At 41.1% G+C, this 20077-nt stretch overlaps 2 protein-coding genes across 5 annotated transcripts in view; one reads left to right on the top strand and one right to left on the bottom strand.

Annotated features, from left to right (window-relative positions):
• Nucleotides 1–20077, top strand: part of st6gal2a (ST6 beta-galactosamide alpha-2,6-sialyltranferase 2a) — an 82063-nt gene that overhangs the window by 52462 nt on the left and 9524 nt on the right. For all 4 annotated transcript variants that reach the window (XM_034110482.2, XM_034110479.2, XM_034110480.2 and 1 more), the window contains one exon: nucleotides 1712–1886. In XM_034110482.2, coding sequence (XP_033966373.1) covers nucleotides 1712–1886 — 175 coding nt within the window. The remainder of the gene's footprint in view (nucleotides 1–1711; nucleotides 1887–20077) is intronic.
• Nucleotides 16031–20077, bottom strand: part of tmtops2b (teleost multiple tissue opsin 2b) — a 42351-nt gene continuing 38304 nt past the window's right edge. The window contains exon 4 of the mRNA XM_034110483.2: nucleotides 16031–18109. Coding sequence (XP_033966374.1) covers nucleotides 17939–18109 — 171 coding nt within the window. The 3' untranslated portion in view covers nucleotides 16031–17938. The remainder of the gene's footprint in view (nucleotides 18110–20077) is intronic.

Below are 20077 nucleotides of genomic sequence, written 5' to 3'. Positions count from 1 at the left end.
ATATATATATATATATATATATATATTATTATTATTATTACGTCACAGCGTATACTTCAGCGGAATATCAAAACAACGGCCTGGGGTGCAAAACGCATCAATGACAGCGACCCTCTACCACACAAAACAACACCTGTAAATAACCAAATTTGTGTTCTTTGAAATTGAAAAGGATATTGCATTGTGTTACTTTTGTTGCAGTTGTATATGTCTTAAGTGTAATTTGGCTTGGCTTCCTATTTCGTATGGACATGCTTTTATTTTGAAGGCGAGTTTACGCTGTTGAGAGGAAGTTGTTGTTGCTATGGAAACAAGAAAAGCTTCACAGCGGGCGGAACTTGGCATAAAGTCTGTGATAATAAAACCCACCCATTTAGAGGGAAGATATGATTGTACTGTCATTTGACATTACTCTCTCGTTCAGTTACTATAGCGACCCTCTGTGAATTCATAGCAGGCCCACCAATCAGCTCCTGTCTTCACATAACTCGCAGAGACGAGTGTCTTTCATTTAACCCTTCACATTCAAACAGAAACTGAATAGGCAGATTCGAAGGATTTATTTCTTTGGAAATGTTATTTTAAATACAATTAAACGAAGTTATTTTGGTAAAACTAATGAAAAATGTAACTAAAAAAATATTTTAAAAAAATATATTAAACAATTATTTATTTGTTTATGTTTTTAAATATTATTTTGTAGAATATCTTAGGCCCTAACAGAGGGCCTAGAGGTCCCTGATGGCTCACCACTGCACAGGTTAATACAATTAAAGATAACATCAAAGATACAAATAAAAAGATGAAAAACTATGAAATAAGAAATGAATTCAAATGAGCATATATACATATTGGGTCATATAAAGTGTAAACGATGCCAGCTTGGTGTGTTACTCAGTGTTTCCTATAACATTTCTAAAGTGGTGATGCTAAAAATGCAGACAATAAACATAACTTGTTTTCTGTGTTAGCAGACACACACAGAGCAAAGGAGAGAGAAGATCACGTTGCCTATAATTGTTGTTTAGCATGCAGTGAGTTAACCCACTCGTCATAATTTAGTTTTAATCAAGATATCAATATATCAAAGCTAATGCCATGTCTGATCAAGGACTTTGTACCAATGCCTGTTGGGGGTGATATGGAGGGTGTGCAATCAATCACATTTTCTTTAAATAGCCCAATACCACAAATAACACGTTTGTCACGGTGCCTTCACAGACTGTCCAGCATAAAACATCTTCTGTCTTTAGACCCTCACAGTGGAAAAGGTCTCAACATGTCTCCATGCTTTAATGTTCAAAAAGCTCTTTAGTTTTCTCACACTGCCTGTGCTGCAGCACCTCTTTTCTCCCTCTGTCTGAAACCAGAGCCCAGTCTGCTTTGATAGCGGGCTGGTTCTGTTGTGATTGGTCAACCGCTTAGAGATGCCCCGCCCCTTAGCCTCGGGACAATATGTTCCTTCTGGAGGGAACTTTGTGATTTTAGCCTTTGCAAACCATTTACAAAAACCTATAGCGCACTACAGCAAAGGTAAAACTCTAAAAGCATAAAAGGGCCCCTTTAAAGTATATATATATTATATTATCATTTTGCCTCGGTTGAAATGTAACTCAGAAATCAATAAACAGTAGAATGTTTTTATCGAAATATTTAAATGCCCCATGGTCTAAACTGAGGTGTCTGTCCCTCTCTCTTTTTTCTTCTTCAGTGGTATGCCAGTCCGGACTACAACCTGTTCGGTCCGTACACAGAGCGCCGTAAGCTCCAGCCCGACCAGCCCTTCTACATCCTGCACCCCAGCTACGTGTGGCAGCTGTGGGATGTGGTTCAGGGCAACACTCAGGAGAACATCCAGCCCAACCCTCCCTCGTCCGGCTTCATAGGTGAGTGCACACATATGTACAAGCATGCACACGGGCGGTATGCAAGTTGTGTACATGTTTTCTCCTGTCGTTGCCTCTGTACACTTATCATCCAATTTCCTATTTATCTGCCTGCGCCAAGAACAGATATAGATACAAACAGACACACGCACACACATGCTAAGAAATTATGACATGTTTTATCTTCAGTATGCAGCATGGCTATGCAGTGCACTACAAAGTGGCACATCCGAGCAGGGGGCTGCGGAGATGCGACCACTGTGAGCTCATCTTAGAAACTCTCCAGCATGTCATTTTCCAGTTCATGTCTCTTCAACTATCATTTCCGACATTTAATATGCTTTCTCCCTCACATAGCCCGATACAGTCTATAGACGATGGCATATATACAAGGCATTTGTTTACCCAAAGAGCGACACACCATTATTCTTGTGCGTGATCTGCAGTATCGAGTGGCGATTTCAGATACATGTTGAATGAGCTTGTCACGAATGATTTGTCATTTCCTTGGAAGTATATATCAAATTGATTTGATATAGTAGCAAGAGACATGAACACTAGATCTGATTGGTTTTTGACGAAGAACCTCTGTGATTTAGATAGCGTTCAGACATAAATCAACATGAGTCTACAGTCATGTTAGCAGCTCTGTGAGGCTGTTGCAAACATATCATTATAGCTGGATGCTCACAATGATCATGTTTCCAGTTTCGTAGTTTATCATGTCAGCACGCTTGCATATGCTCAGATAGTATTATTTTTTCTTTGGGTAAACAGAAACACATTGGTAACACATCACTGACATAATTACTTTTTTTTATTATGACATTGTTGCACACAGTTACTTCTTTTATCTTACTAGTAGTAAAGCAGGGTGTCCGCGGGATCTTAAAAAGTATTAAAAGTTGATAAATAATAAAGTTGCGAAAATTAAGGCTATTAAAAAGTATTAAACGGCATTTTCCAAGCTACATGTTGTAGCTTGTTTTCAATAAGTATATAAATGGTCCAAAGAGGTTGTATTCTACAGTCTGCCTGAATGTAATCATTGCGTAGGTGTGTAGTGTGATTCTGTGTAGTTTATTTATGGCATCCCGTTGGGTTTGACATCATCTGAACAGGACATCGCACGCTATCAAGCAGTGAGGGTGCGAGGTCCGTTTACGCCGGTTGTTAAACAACATCGTTATGGGGAAATGCACGTTTGCGTCCAAATGGTTAGAAGATAAGGAGGAAGGACAATCAATACTGTATATAGTAAATGTGAGGTAAAGTGTGTCGCCAATGTAACCGGTTAGAACTCAAAGTGGCGATGAGGTCTGAAAATGTATGGAAAGGGTCTTAAAAAAGGTCTTAAAAGGTTTTACATTTGACTTCAGGATTCCTGCATATACCCTGTAAAGTAATCGTAAATACATTATCATCCATTTGGTGCTGTGTGGTGAATGTGAATACCTCTCTTTTGATCTCCCCTAACACGTACTGTGAAGGGACATTTCTTGCTCTCTCGCTGCTAAATGCTCCGCATCATTCACCAGCACCTGTGTCTGCTGCTTTGTGTACAGTTGCTGCTTAGAGCATCGTTGAGAGCTGCCTACTGCAGACGAAAGACACACTATAAAAGCGAAAAGAATGAATGACAGCTAAACGATGAGCTGAAACCAAGTCAGAATAGAATAGAATTCCTTTATTGTCATCGCACCAGGTACAACGAAATTTAAAAAAGCAATCCTCGCAGTGCATTTCCACATACAACGAATAAATATATTATCTATATAAACATATACACATTAAACATGCTCACACATCCATACATGCCCGCACATTATTTAAATACAGTTTACAATATAAAAAAAACAACACAGGGATGATATTTGCATCTCTGATGTCGATCAGTTCATAAGTTAATACAACTATTAAAAAGTAGTGCAGTTGGAAGTTGTAACTGTTCAGTTCAGCGTTTGACGGTGTTCAGTTCTCGTATGGCTCTGGGGTAAAAACTGTTTTTCAGTCGGTTTGTCCTTGATTGAATTGACCTGTAGCGTCTACCGGAGGGCAGAAGAGCAAACAGGAAGTGTCCAGGGTGTGAAGAGTCTGCAATTAATAATAATAATAATAACTGAGATTTCTATAGCGCCTTTCAAGGGACCCAAGGTCGCTTTACAGGAATAGGGCAAGCACAAACAAAACAAAACAAAACAAAGATCAGACAGACAAAACAACAGATAGATTTAAGGGCCGAAAGCCTTGATGAACAGATGGGACTTGAGGGCCCTTTTGAAGGCGTCCAGTGTGGGGATGTTGCGAATCTCCGCAGAGAGAGCGTTCCAGAGGGTGGGGGCTGCCACACTGAAGGCTCTGTCCCCGAAGGTTCTCAGTTTGGTGCGGGGGGTGGTGAGCAGGCCAGAGTCTGAAGACCGCAGGTTCCGAGGTGGGGCATGCGGGTGAATTATTTTGCCTGCTCTGTTGAGGCAACGTTGGCTGAAGAGTTCCTCCAGAGAAGGCAGTGAGCAGCCGATGACCCTCTGGGCTGTGTTGATGACCCTCTGAAGGGCTTTCCTGTCCTTTTCTGAGCAGCTGGCATACCACATGGTTAGGCAATATGCCAGCACACTCTCTATGGAGCAGCGGTAGAAAGACACCAGAAGCTTCTCCTCCAGGTTGTTTTTCCTGAGGATCCTCAGGAAGTGGAGTCGCTGCTGGGCCTTTTTCACAGATGTTGTGGTGTTAATAGACCAGGATAGATCTTCAGCAATGTGTGTGCCGAGGAACCTGAAGGTAGGGCTGGGCGATTTTGGCCTAAAATAAAAACCTCGATTTTTTTCTAACTAATGGACAATTTTCGATTTAAACCTCGATTTTTTCTGTTTTTTTCTAAACAAACCAGACCAAGGCAAAATGTAAATACATATTTTCTTTATTAACACAATAAAAATAAATGAGATTACCAAGTAGTCTAGGCCTATGTGAACAAATCAGTTGTTCAAGAATAAAAAAAATTAAATAAAACACCACCACGGCACTTGGCTGTCATTAATGTGCAGAGATTTTTTTTAAATCAAACTGGAAAAAAAATCTCTTGTAGGCCATCCCTGAAAAAACTTGTAAAATGAAATACAACAGATAATAAATAATGATAATGAAATGAATAATACAAAAATACCCTCAAACAAAATAACATCCCTTTTAACTTTCTAGGAAGTTGTCTTTCTACAGACTTACACAGAACAGTGGTTTGTTCTATGTGTGACCGCTTGTACCCGAACCACTTCCATAAAACTGAAGTCGCACCTTTTTTAGGAATGAGTTCTTCAGCTGTGTTCGTGGACATTTTTATGGTACGTCTGTCGGTGAAGCGGTGAATGTGATTGTAGTAGGCTATGTGACTACCCGATCTGCAGCTCTGCACATGCGCACAGTGTTATAAATTAAAATCAATGTTTTTGATGGCATAAACTACCTTAAACATACCGTCAGTTTAAATGCTGTTTTATACTGAAAAAACAGAAGTTCTCGTGCGCAGTTGTTAAGCTTTTATTCTGAAAATCCTTCATCTCCGGTTAGCATTTAGCATGTGGCTAATATACCATTTACTATAGAGGTGAATTTAGTAGCGATATGACACGGAGTGTTGCACACCGAAACCTACTGATTGCAACACTACAACTACTGTATAGACGTCGAGATATTATTATTGCTGAATATTAAATGAAGGTACAGTTTATTTGAATACGTTTGTTTACAGACGTGGGAAGCATGAGACAACAACCGGAACTACCAGAAATGAAACCAGCCGTGAAGTTTTTCCTGTCTTGAGTATTGATTACAGCGTTCAAAACCATATTAAATGAAAAGTCATGAAAGAGATAAGGAGGAGAAAAGGCGTATTTAGTTATATATGTAATGTACAATGTCTGAGTCCTCTGTTATGCTCAACAACGAACAACGAACACAGCATAACAACAGCAGAGCGGGTAGTCACAGGCAATGTGGCTGAGTTTTGTGCGCGTTCTGGAAAGTGAGAGAGTACTACGGAGTCCCTTAAAGCAAAACAAGTCTGCGGAGTCTAGAAATGTTTTAAAATCGCGATTTTTCGGTTCAGCCATTTCACAAACCGTAGGAAAGTAAAAATGCAAATTAATCGTGAAAACCGAAAAAATCGCCCAGCCCTACCTGAAGGTGGGAACCCTTTCCACACAGTTGCCGTTGATGTACAGTGGATCTGGTGTTGTGCTGTTTTTCCTGAAGTCTATAATGAGTTCTTTTGTTTTGATGGAGTTCAGAACAAGGTTATTATCTGAACACCACACTGCCAGTCTCTGGATTTCATCCCTGTAGGCTGACTCATCTCCTCTTGTGATCAGTCCAACCACGGTTGTGTCGTCCGCGAACTTGACGATGGTGTTGGTGGGGTGAGTGGGGGCACAGTCATAGGTGTACAGGGAGTAGAGCATGGGGCTCAGCACACAGCCTTGTGGTGAACCGGTGCTGAGTGTGAGGGTGGAGGAGAGGTGAGGGCCTATTCTCACTGTCTGGGGGCGGTTAGTTAGGAAGTCCTTAATCCATTGGCAGATGTTTGGGGAAAATCCTAGGTCAGATAGCTTGGAAACCAATCTTCCCGGGATGACCGTATTAAAGGCAGAACTGTAATCAACATAGAGCATCCTCACATAGCTCCCCTGGTGTTCAAGGTGGGACAGTGCACTGTGAAGTACAGTGGCGATGGCATCCTCTGTATACCTATTTGCTCTATACGCAAACTGATTTGGGTCGACGGTGGGTGGGAGAATGGTTTTGATGTGCTGCAGGACCAGCCTCTCGAAACACTTCATGATGAGCGGTGTGAGTGCTACCGGACGGTAGTCGTTGAGGCTGGAGATGATGTTTTTTTTCGGCAGAGGGATGATTGTGGCAGATTTCAGGCATGAAGGGATGATGGATTTGGAGAGTGACAGGTTGAAGATCTTTGTGAAGACCTCCGTAAGTTGGTCTGCACACTCCTTCAACACCCTTCCCGTCACGCAATCAGGGCCTGCAGCTTTCCTCGGGTTCACCGCTCTGAGCACACGCCTCACATCATGCTCCTGCACCGTGAGGGTGTGACTGTTGGATGCTGGTGAGGTTGTTGTGTCCGTCTCTACTGCATTGACCTCAAAACGAGCAAAGAAACAATTAAGTTCCTCTGCCAGTGAGGCGTCCCCGTCAACCGTTGTGCTGTTATTGTTCTTGTAGTTGGTGATGTGCTGTATACCTTGCCACACCCGCCGTGGATCGTTGTTGGTGAAGTGGTCCTCAATCTTCCTCTTGTAGGCTACTTTGGCATCCCTGATGCCTCTCTTCAGGTTGGCTCTAGCACCAGACCTGAAGGCGATGTTTCGGCCCTTGAGGAGAGCTCTGACCTCCTTCGTCATCCAGGGCTTCTGGTTGGGGTATATCTGAATACGTTTTTCAACAGTCACATTATTCACACAGTTCTGTATATAGCAGAGTACAGTTGATGCGTACTCCTCCAAGTCCTGAACCTCAAAAATATCCCAGTTAGTCCTTTCGAAGCAATCCTGTAGCTGCGAGGAAGCTCCTTCAGACCATGTTTTAACAGTCTTTGTGGTGGGTTGAGTTTTCCTCCTGACAGTGGTGTATGCTGGGGTTAAAAGGATGGACAGGTGATCTGACTGCCCTAGATGTGGTAGTGGTACAGACTTAAATCCCTTCTTAATGTTTGAGTAGGCCTTATCCAGTGTGTTTTTACCCCTGGTAGCACATTTTATGTGTTGTACAAACTTTGGGAGAACTGTCTTCAAGTCTGCATGGTTGAAATCACCAGCTATGATATGGGCGGCTTCGGGATATGTGCTTTGTTGTGAATTGATAGCACTGTGCAGGTAGCCTAGCGCTATTTTAGCATTAGCATCTGGTGGTATGTAGACAGCTGTTACTATGACAACGGTAAACTCACGAGGGAGGTAAAAAGGCCTGCATTTCACCGTCAAGTACTCCAGGTCTGAAGAGCAATGACTGTCCATGATTATGGCATCCTTGCACCAGTTGTTATTTACGTAAATGCATAACCCCCCTCCCCTGCTTTTACCGGAGTCGATGTTTCTGTCCCAGCGGTATGCTCTTCGCCCCGCTAGCTCAATGGCTCCGTCTGGGATAAGTGGGTGTAGCCATGTCTCCGTTATGATCAGGATGCAACAATCTTGTACGTATTTATTTTCAGACATCTGTAGGTTTAGTTCATCCATTTTGTTGAGGATGGATCTGGCGTTCGTGAGAAAGATGCTGGGTAGCGGTGGTTTGTGAGGTTGTCTCCTTAGCTTAGCCAGTTGACCGGACCGGCAACCCCGCTTCTGCTTCCTGCTCCTCCTCCGCCTCCGATGTCTGGTGGAGCCGACGGAGAGCCCGGTGTCCTGGCTATCTCTTCCGGTATATTGTGGGAGTGCGAAAATGCACTTGTTATCGCCACATTGCACTGTAATCCTATCGTAAGTAGGTCCCTGCGGCTGTACATAGGATTCGCACTGCTAACCGTAACATTGGCTAGTAGACATACGGACGAAAACACACATAGAAAGCACAGAAAGGAAGAGCTACGAGCCGCTGCGACTGTGCGCGCCGCCATCTTAAATGTGTCAATCAGGTGGTTCAGAAGCTTTATGTTAGGGAAAAAGCAACATTACATTGTATCTCAAAGTAAAACCAAAGATATGGTGTACCCCAGGGAACCATATTTGGGCCCCTCCTCTTCATATCAACTTCTTCAGAGTATTATTTTTCTGATGATATAATTTTGTTCTTATCTCACATGGATCAGCAAAGTAACCTAGATAAGAAACTAGTGGGAGTGGATACATTTTTAAAATGCATACAATTCTTCTTTTATCTTCCTTTTAGAAAACAAAAGAATGTTGAACATGTTTTTCAAAGTTTCTAAGGGTAATATAGATTTACTGTTTATAAAAAAAAAAGCGAACTTCAAGCTTTTTCTTCAAGTAGCTTTGATAGAAGAAAGTTTTATGTATGATAACATTCGTCAAAGTAAACGCACCGACTGACGTTCTTTTTTAGAGCTGAGGATTACCAAATACACTTGCTTCTTTTGGAAGTTATTTTAAAGTGAAAGATGTTGTTTTTTCTCAATAACTTTCTGACCTTGTTCCAAAGCACTTAAACAAGGGTAAAAAACATTCACTTTAATGGTCCTGCTTTAGTGTGGTTTGCAGAGGCCTACAGTTATGGAATGAGTCTGGTAGCAAAATGTAATTGTTTGTGTCTGTTTCAAAACCACTTTAAATATATCTCTTCCCTGAAATGAATATACATTTTAATTCAAACGTTCTATATGTGTCTATCTACTGTATCCTACCTATTTAATGTTTAGACTGACGGAATAATCGGGATCAGTTATTTGTTTGGGTTGTATTTTGGGTCTTCTGTGAATCTTTCGAATTTCAACGATTTAGTATATCTACTTTGTGACTTGGCCCATATTCTCAAGCTTCAAGATGGATGGTCCTATTGTACATATGTTAATTATCCACAGAGACTATAGCCAAAGCTTGGTAAAGTTGGGGTAAGCTCAAGATTAGTTTATTGTACTCTATAGGTTTCCCTTTGACATTGTCCTTTGATATGTTACCTTAAAAATATGAATAACAGTATCTTTGAAAAAGCCGGATTTTATATGAATGACATTACTTTTTCTGATACTCACCTTCAATGTTATCCTTGCGTAAGGCTCACATTTGATATTGGACAGGAAAAACATGTTTAAAATGGACTTCCTCACAAAAATGTATTTATTATTGACAACACACCATTAGGTTATCAGAATCTCCAGCTCATGAGTCTTTCAGGCATTGCATAAGTGATAACGCCTCAAACAGAATACACAGAACTATCAAACAACAATTGACAACACAAACTGATTTCACACAGTTTAACCACAGAGGAGACACGGGCCACACTTTGATCTGTTGAGACTGAATCAACAAACACACTTGTGCCGTTTTATGAGTGGCAGAGCTTCTGTTTGCCGCTGTTTTGTTTTCCTGATTGAAGTAAAAGATTGCAGGAAGTCAATATTAGATGGTTTGAGTGAAAGGCAGCAGGTCTTAAAATTGAAAAGTCCGGGTGAAATTTAAATCCGTGCATCTTTTATTAATGAAAATGAAATGCTAAATGTTCCTTGCTAGAATCTTTTAGTTTCTTCCTTTGTTTTTTTTATGTAAAGCTGCACAGATTATACTGTTTTCTACTCAGCAGTTGACTGACGTAAAACACAAACAAAATCCCTCATTATTGTTGACTATTTGAGTCCGTCTTTGTCTAGAAATAGACATCCTCTCAATAGTAATTACCGTACTTTTCGGACTATAAGCCGCGACTTTTTCCCCCATTTTTTTTTTATAGCTAACGGCCACTAGGGAACCTCCTAAATCTATGGATTTTACAGGTAAAATTAACCACCTTTAACACTATGGGCTCTATGACCGGTCCGCGCCCGCCACCTTTAAGGTGGCGAAGCCCCTCACTGCAGTGCGCAGTACCTCAAGCCCCTCCTTCTCAACCTGTGAGGCACGTGACTAACGGCCCCTCCTGACTAACGGCCCCTCCTGACTAACGGCCCCTCCTTCTCAACCTTTGAGGGACGTGACTAGCTTCACAGTTCTGTTCTGTTAATCATAGCGTCAGAGTATTAACTATTTTAACATATTAATATAAATATATATATACCTTTGAGACACGTGACGAGCTTCACAGTTCTGTTCTGTTAATCATAGCGTCAGAGTATTAACTATTTTAACATATTAATATCAGGTTGCCAACTTTGGGTACCTGGCACACTCTATTTTGGCCTAGTAGAACAATAAGCAGCAGACTTTTACTTTTTTTTATCATTTCTACTGGATCTTAGATCTGCGCTTGCGCAATACGGGTCGGCAGTTGCCAGAGAGTATTTTTGTTGGGTAATCTATGGTAGGGCTAACCCATACAGTGGTGGGGTGAAGTCAGTATTTGCAATGTAATTACATACACGCTCCCTCTTGACAGTGAAACGCCACGCGTGAGGTTTAGATTATTTCCCTGTCTCAATCCAAATTGAACTGTATGAAATAAAAAGGCACATTTGTCTTGTAGTAAATAAAAAGGGCGACCTGGAGCCAATCCTGCAATTTACCCACAGGTGAAAGAGTTGACATGCTGAAAACCCAACCCCTGAAGGGGGGTCTGGGGGGATTCTCCCCCAGGAGATTTTTTTAAATACTAACATAAAATACACATTCTGGTACTCTCTTGAGAAGAAAAATAAATACATCTATTACTACACGACATATTTAAACAAATGAATGCCATTTTAGTTTTTTGTTACTTTGTTCTGAAAGCTGAACCTGCTGCTCCTCAAAGAGAGAAGAGGGAAGAAGCTGTGAATTACTTTACATTGTGGATAAGGGTGGATAGCCCCCATTGTTCTGTGTGTCAACATGAAAGACAGCCCACACACCTATCAATCATCAAACCGTGGGGTCTTATTTCATTACGTGTTGATTTCTATCAACACGTAATGTTGTATCGATGTGTAGCCTATAGAGATGTACTACAGCAAAAGTATTCTCCGTCGGGACTTCCTGCAACAACACCACGCCGTTATCTTGATTCTGATTGGCCAGAAGACATTATCAAAGATGTTCTATTAAGAAGACGATCACTACCTGACAAAACATTTCAAAACCGCTTCTAGTCTTCGGTATTCTTGTTTTTGGCGTGATAATAGTTTGGGCAGCGTGAGATTGAGAGTGAAAACGTGTGTCACACGCCAGATGCGTGAGAGTTGGCAACCCTGTAATATATATATATATATATAATGATACCAATGATGAGGCATTTAAAAATGTAAAACTCAAATTAAACACATTAACAGCCTTCAAAGCATATTTTAATGTCTATTTGCATGTTAATTGCATCAATTATTTCAGTTATGACTTCAAGAAAGGGCCTTCATTTGTTTTTTAACTTTAATTTTATTTTACGTGCCTCAAAGGTTGAGAAGGAGGGGCCGTTAGTCACGTGCCTCAAAGGTTGAGAAGGAGGGGCTTGAGGTACTGCGCACTGCAGTGAGGGGGTACTACGGCTCCAGCAGGAAAAGCTGGAGGCCGGAAAGTCTGGCTGCAACTTTAACGGACATGTTGACCGGCGAAATAAAAATCTAACTGAAACTCTGCCGCACGGTCCCCTCGTTCCTTGGAAGAGCCGGAGAGGAGGGTGTTTGTGAGAATTACAGCGAGGGAGGGATTGCATTGAATTACAGCAGCGGGAGCAAACGCTTGCCTCGGGGAGGGAGAAAAAGAGCCAGAGCAGAGTATAAACAGAAGGGTAACCATGCGCGAGAAGTCTTCTTCGCTGCTTTTGAGGCAGACTACAGCGCCACTTACAGGCCTGGCATATGTACTACAGCGTCTCCAGCGCAATGGCCGGCCGTGGCCCAACCCCACATTCCCCTGATAGGTGGAGAATTGACCAATAAGCGGAGCACCACTTCTGTGACGTAGAAAATAATTCAAGATCAGTCTGTATCCGATCCGTTGCAGCCCCGTTTTTAGAGATTTGGGTATAGAAGAAAAGAGAGAGGGTTGTGTTTTCTGACACTTGGTGAGTTCCCTGGAACACCGGGGACTAGGGGTGTAACGGTTCACAGAAGTCACAGTTCGGTTCGTACCTCGTTACGGTTCGGTACAACAAGAAAAAGCAAAAAAAAGTCCCAAATGCATAATTCCAGGTTTTTGTTGTTATTTACTTTTGAACAGTAGTGCAAGTTTCAGTTTAAAAATAAGGAACTCTGACATTTTGAATAATTAACTGTATTAAACAGTTAAAAACAAACCACAAACAGTACCACACACACTCAGATGGCCATAGTATCTATAATGGCTGATGTCAAACAAAAAGGTTTCATCAAGCTGTAAAACTAAAAAGAATGTCTTGAAAATATTACATCATAAATAATAAGAAAGTGTTTCAAGTCGTTGAAAAAATATGCCAAAAGCTTCCGTTATTTATTTTTGTCTCTCGGCTCTCATGTCTATTGGCTTCTTAAAAACAGCGGGGATCAGCTGTTGAACTGCTGTTGTCTTTTGCCGGGCTCCGGTGATTGGCAAATCTGGGTGATGCCTTCTGATGTGATTTAGCATGTTTGGCGTGTGTTTCCATTAGCATACCGCACCGCTATCGAACTACGCCGACACACCGTCCTCTTCCGATTCACTGCGCATTGCTTATCGCTTTATAGATCTATTCTCATCCACCATCTTTGTTTGTGACGTAAAGAGTGTAAGAGTCACGTTTCTGAATCGGGCACTCTGAGTGGATGCAGTCACAGCCAATCGGATTCAGAGTGTTGCCTGTCAGTTCCGTTGCTATGGTTCCGTTGTTATGTGTACTGAAACGAGAGCCGGTATAATTCCACGCACGAAAACAAAATAAAAATTGGAATACGTTATTTTAGTGTCTTAAAAGTAGACTGAGGTATGAAGGGTTAACGTTACATCTTAGAATAATTTGTAGTCATGTTCTGTATACATACTAACATAAGGGTATTGACTTAGTGTGGTTTATCTTTTTGTCGCTGCTTTTAATTTAAACTGAGCTGTTGTGTTCATCAGTAAAGTGGAACTTCTGTGTGAACTATTCATATCTTAAACTGCACTGTAACTTTTTATTCATGTATTTTTTCTTTTAATGTTTCTTTTATTATCTTTTACTGTTTTTAAATGCCTTTGTCTGAATGTCTTTCATTTTTGTAAAACACCTTGAATTGCCTTGTGTTGAAAGGTGCTATATAAATAAACTTGCCTTGCCTTGGTTACTCCATGTTTACTAGCTATAAGATTAACGTTACAGTACATCACTCTTTTTCACTTCTTACTCAGTCAGCCAGAGTGCAGATATCACCATTAGATTCACAAACCTGAAACATCATCCATTTCTTCACTGCTGGTGATGACATTGTTGTCAGTTGCTGATACTGCTGCTGCTGCTGCTGCTGCTGCAGCTTGTGGCGCCTGCTTCGATGAAAATAACTTTCTAATATCCATAACTTTATAGGCTATTAGCTTAAAACTCGTCAGGCACTAGGAAGGATCACTTCTTCTTCAGGGCAGGGAAGGCTACGCAGTACGCAGGCTAATGTCCCGCAGCGGCTGTCTCTCTGGTGGACTCCGGTACTGCACATTACTCCCGAGACATTTTTAACACAAAAAAAAAAAATCTTTTTTTTTTTCTTTTTTTTAAGTGAAACATCCGGGGCTTTTCAGAAAACATCCGGGGCTTGAGCCCAAGTAGCCACCCCCTAGCGCCGCCTCTGTTTCTGACCCATTACTTCTCTTCTTACTTCTATAAGAATAAAACACGGAGGACGGAGATCTCTTTTTGTTCCCCTCTTCTCCCCGCTGCAGCCTAGCAGTTGATCTCAAAGCACGCTCCCCTCTCCTGCAGGGAGAAAAACTATATTTATATACTTTATATAGGTTGATACAGTAGCCCCTTTTTTTAAATAGTTTTTATAGGTGTTGCCATCTGTTTTGTGTAGCGTGGTTCTACAAGCAAGTCAATGCATTAATTGGGTGGTATCAGAGAGTTACACGGGTCTGTAAATGCAATGAAAACAATTGGCCACAGCAAATAATTTAAATTAAACATGTAATTTTTACTTTTGAATACTTTAGTACAAAGGATGTCTTGAATAATTTAAGTGATATATGTGTACACATATAAATCATTAGTCAAAACAGGGCTACATTTGATTTAATTAAAAGGTATAATATGTGGTAAACTGAAGAGCCCGTTGGGTACTCTGGTTTCGACACCAATCATTGAGTCACAAATGAAGTCTTTATTCCAAACACTCTTAACACTCATTTGGCAGAAGCATTGTACAAAGCGGCTCAAACTAAGTGCATTCATTACTCAAAGCTAGATTTATTTTCTGAGACGTTACAGCAAAGTATAGTGAAAATGGGGAATCGATTATTCTGGAGATTGCTTTGTAATCGTTTTTTCTTTTCGAAGTAATACAGTCATGATGGTAACCTTTATGGAGGAAGGAGAGACACTGACATCTGTCAGAAGCCATGATGGCATTTGTCTTCTTTCAACATAAATCTACCAAAACACATTTTCCCGACTGTCGTGTTCCATTAAAATGTAGGTTTTTAATACATTTATACAGATTTGCTTTCAATGTCAATACGCTTCTTTTTTCTTATAAAAAATAAATCGTGCGTATAATCTATAATAAGTGAATAATGCAGACTTTTCACCATAAAAACCAGACAAAGTCAAAGTTGTACACAATTGTATAAACACTGGTATGTTATGAATGAATTGTTGTCAGGGTTTTAACCATGTAAACAGTTTGTTATGAGCATCACAGAGAAGACAGAGAGCGGTGGCACGTTGAAGCTGTTAATACTTAGAGTCCATTGACAGCATTGTTGCACATCAGAGCATCACATGTCAAATTGCATTTCGCTAAACGTTTTTTTTTTAATGTTTTCCTACCATTTTCACAAGAAACTCCAGCATATTTTTTTGAAAGTACAGCAGCACAATGGTTTTCTTCCACAGCAATATTTATTATGATAATTAAACGATAAAATGACTTTCTGTCCCTTACATTCCCTGAGGGTTACCATCCAAACAATTTATATTAGCTTCTAGATGGGCTTAAATCACATTTTCTGTATCAAATGTGCCTGGTATCCGTCACTCAGGGCCATTCACTAACAGCAGTTTGTGTATCCTACTTCCCTGACGTTGGATCCTGCAATCAAAACGTTAACATGCATTACATCACAGCTAAAGGCGTCCTTTTGGCAAACCTTGACTCTAAGTTATCGCAGTGTATCTCAGCCTGGCCCCTCCTGATGTGGGATACTAAAAGCAGGTGAAATAGGAGCCATTTGGCAACTATATCCAGATCCTTTTGCTTCCCTTCCTTTAAAGAGGCCCTATTATGTTTTTTAGGGTTTTCCCTTTCCTATAGTGCGTGCAGTAGGTTTAAGTGCATGTAAATGGTTAGCAAAGGCTAAAATCCCAACATTTCTCCCCCACACGCCCCCCCCCCCCCCGCCCTGAAACGCCTCCATTGGACTCCTTTATCTACCTCCCTTACATTAGGCGCTTTCACACCGTAGTACTTTTCCCACAAAGGTTCATGAGAACTCTTTAGTTCTCATGAACTAAGTACAGATCGCGTTCACACCGGAATCTGTCCCTGGGGGTGGATTAGGCAAATGAAGCCGCTGACGTCACTTCTTCTTCTGCTTTGGGTTTACTGGCAGGTCGCAAACAACTTCACGGCGTATACTGCCGCCCAAAGTACCCGGCCGGAAGTCCCCGGAGTTGGGGACAGCCTTCCGAGTAAATCGCCAGAACGCCGACACCTCCTCATCTCCACTGCTCCCATGTTTTATTTTGTGTTGCCATAAATTAGTCTCTCTGCGTTTCTGCACTGGGCTAATGCTAATGCTAATAATGCTAATGCGAGGATAATAAAATGGCGGCTTCACAAAACCTTTTGGGAGTTTTACGGGGCGTGGTTTGCAATCCGCCCAGCCAATCAGAAATAGGAACGGTTTTCTCCCACGAAAGTCCCTGCTCTCTAGAGCTCTCGTGAACTAATTTTAGTCCCGGATTTGTGTTGGTGTGAACGCAACATTTCGGAACTATATCGGAACTCAAGTGGGAAAAGTACTGCGGTGTGAACGCGCCTATAGTGACGACACTCTGTAACACTTGCGCTTCTATCGGCTATTGGCTCCAACACATTTACCGTGATAGGCTAAGGGGCGGGAAATCACTAAGCGGTTGACCAATCAGAACAGAGCCAGCCAGCTAACCAATCGGAGCAGACTGGGCTCTGGTTTCTGACAGAGGGTGAAAAGAGATGATGCAGCACAATGAGAACAATGAAAATCTTTTTGAACATTAAAGTACAAAAGCTCAATGATTGAAACCTCCTCTCTTTGTCAAACCTTCTACTCAGTGAGTGAGACTACAGGTGTGACCTAAGCTGTCAGTCATGTGTCATAATACAGGTGGAAATAACAGTTTGCACTATGTGTTATCAATTTAGAATTACATGGAAGTCACATGCAACAAAATCATGCCATGACACAAAACCACTACAGCAAAAGAGGAATCCCTATAGCGGAAATAAAAATGGATGCCTACCATGCAGATTAAAATCATACATTTTAGTATATACAGGTTGACATTTAAATGTAAGATCTTTCTGCGAGAGACAAACTGGAGTGAAGAGGAAGAAAAGATGTTTGATAATGAGTACATCAATCCATTTAAGACATTGAAGAAGCACAATGACTAACAGACTGCACAGTAACAGAGAATAGGCACTCGGTTTTTGTTCTGGCTGAGGGGAGAAGAAAATAAAACAAAGTATATTTTTATTTATTATTTGAAATGGTTAAGTTTTTTGGTTGACTTAATTGTGAGACTATTATTCTAAAATGATTTGATCCTCAATGTGCTCTTGCGTTAATAATAATCTATATGGCCTGAAGTAGACGCCCACAAATGTGTATGGAAAATCCAGTCATGCACAATACTTTTTTTTTATTCGGGCCCGTTTCAACAAAGCAAGAACAATAAAGACTTTGTTTTTCAGAGTGTGTTGCAGAGTGCCCTGATTATAACCTCGCACACACTTGTTGGGATACATTTGAAGCCCACAGACTGTGAAGTCAGCAAACACCATGCAAGATAGTCATCAAGGTTTACAGTAGGAATGAGATGTTCACCAATCCCTTTAAGCTGTTGATGTTGAAGTGGTCGCATAGCTTTGGCCATATAGTGTTTGTCAAACATGTCTTCAGTATATTTAATACTTTTTGTGTTTTTTTACAAAACTCAAGGACAAACACAAACTCACACATAAAGTACATTTAATTTCTCGATGCATCATGCTTCAGTTCACATTCCCTGGCAGTTCACGTCTCAAGTGTGGCTTATCAAGCTTAGTCCTTTCTGTTTCATCATGTCTGTCTGCTGTCTGGTCCCTTTGTGACCTGGAGGGTGCAGGCTACCGTGTTGCTGTACACTCTGCGGTTCAGCTGCATCACCGTGGTCTTCGAGGGCATCGACGTGTTGCCCTGATCCGCAGGCTGGCGATTGCAGTGAAACAGAGACAGGAAACACCTGTAGAACTGAGATGGAAAGACGGGAGAATGTGAACACAACTCACCAGCACAACATGAGTGTTCTCTGCTAGCATTAACTACGGGTTGACTTAGGGCGGCTCGATTATGGCAAAAATCATAATCTCGATTATTTGGGTCAATAATTGATATCACGATTATTAAAAACGATTATCCATTTACTTTGAAAACATCAATTTATAGAAGAAATGTGAACAGTATGTTTTTAACAGTTGATTACCATGAACTTTAAGTATAATTCAACAAAAAAAAAAAAAAAGAATAAATAAATAATCGTTTTATTTCGATGTTGTTTTCATAATCGTTGCAAGTCAAAATCGTAATTGCGATTAAAATACGATTAATTGAGCAGCCCTAGGTTGACCTTGGTTTGTTTCATGCTTTGAGAGGCTCTAGAGTTCAATTGGGAAGAAATCATGCCTAAGTGCACTCTCATGTCCCCACTGTCAGTAAGTAAAGCCACTTGAGAGGAGAGGATGGCGCAGACTTGGTGTCAGAGGTGTTCTTGTTACTTTGACCTTCGTTCTACACACTTTGAAAGGTATGTCAGTTCTGTGTTTTCTGAGTACTGCTAGGGGGCGAGTCATCGTGGGTGCATTTTGAAATGCGATGGCCGTTACTTTGCCACTTTTGTCCTGATTCTGATGGCTTAAGTGAAAAGACATTGAAATGGTCCATTTATGAGCGAAATGTACTCGTATAATTCGACTGAAAACGGTTTGTCGGGCTGCCTTTCAAAGGCTTATTAGATTTCCTGGAAAAACGGCATCTTCTGTGAATGTATTGACATCGATCAGCATGTTGATTTATTGTGAGAAAATAGGAGGGAAAACAACACAGGGCCATCTTGCTTTCAAACAGGCTGCAGAGAAACGGCCATTTGTCCACAAGATGCTTATAGATTCTGTAGGGAGGCTCCCGCTCGTAGTGATTTGTTGTGATTGTGATCACGCTGTGCAACAATGGAGAAGGAGGAGAGTTGCGAGCAGAATACCAATCATCAGAGAGGGAAGTGATAAACAAGTTCAAAAGCAAGTTGGTGTGAAAAACAACAAAGTATAACAAAAAAGAATATGTGAGCTGACTGCTCTGTGTGTTGGCAGCGTGCCGCATTGTATGAAACCACCACGCTGAGGCCGGCGAACGCTTCATTCATTATGCATTCAGTTCCATTTGTATCTTTATCTTACGGAAGGTTTTGCTGAGCATGCAAAACTCCACATTTGCACTTACAGAATAATCACATTTGCACATTTGAACTGCCCGGTGAAAACACTGTGTGAGACTTTATGAAGAAGGCTCGTCTCAAAGGAAAACACCTCGCAGATGCTGAGGAAGGCGAATACATTGTTTGCACTCCTTTAATCACATGTGCATTTTAGTATTGATGCACTTTCATGCTAGGCTATATCTGTACTGGGAGGGCAGCTACATGAGAACTGGACACATGGGTACATTGGAAAGGCCAGTTAGGACAGACGTTGAAACTGAAGGCAGGAGGTGTTTGAGTTCATTGCGAAGTGATGACAAAAAGACAGCAGGACTCCATGTCAATATAATCCCGAGTGGTGTCGAGAGAAAATGTACGATCTGGGTTGATATCTTGAAAACAAGCCACTCATCACCACAGGGGTGGCAGGAATCTTTTTTGGAAATATGTTTTTGTCTTTTCTCATAGATAAGGGAGCGAGTGAAATGAGAACATTGACACTCATTTCATATCTGTCCAGTGAAAACAACAATAGAGGCGTCAACCAATAATCTTATTTTAGCATAACGACTGGAAACGGGGAGGGAGAGTTGTCGTCCTTGTTATTAATGAACGTCACTGTTCTGAAAAAAGTCCAATCCCTATCCTTACGTTGCCTGTGGGGTTTTTTGTGTCAGGAAAAAAACTAAATGTGTGAGCTTGTGAGGTGCTGGCAGGTGGATGTGTGTACCTTTTGACAGCCAGGC

Source organism: Pseudochaenichthys georgianus, chromosome 21, assembly GCF_902827115.2.
Source record: "Pseudochaenichthys georgianus chromosome 21, fPseGeo1.2, whole genome shotgun sequence".
Classification (NCBI taxonomy): domain Eukaryota; kingdom Metazoa; phylum Chordata; class Actinopteri; order Perciformes; family Channichthyidae; genus Pseudochaenichthys; species Pseudochaenichthys georgianus.
This window is presented reverse-complemented; position numbering and strand designations above follow the sequence as displayed.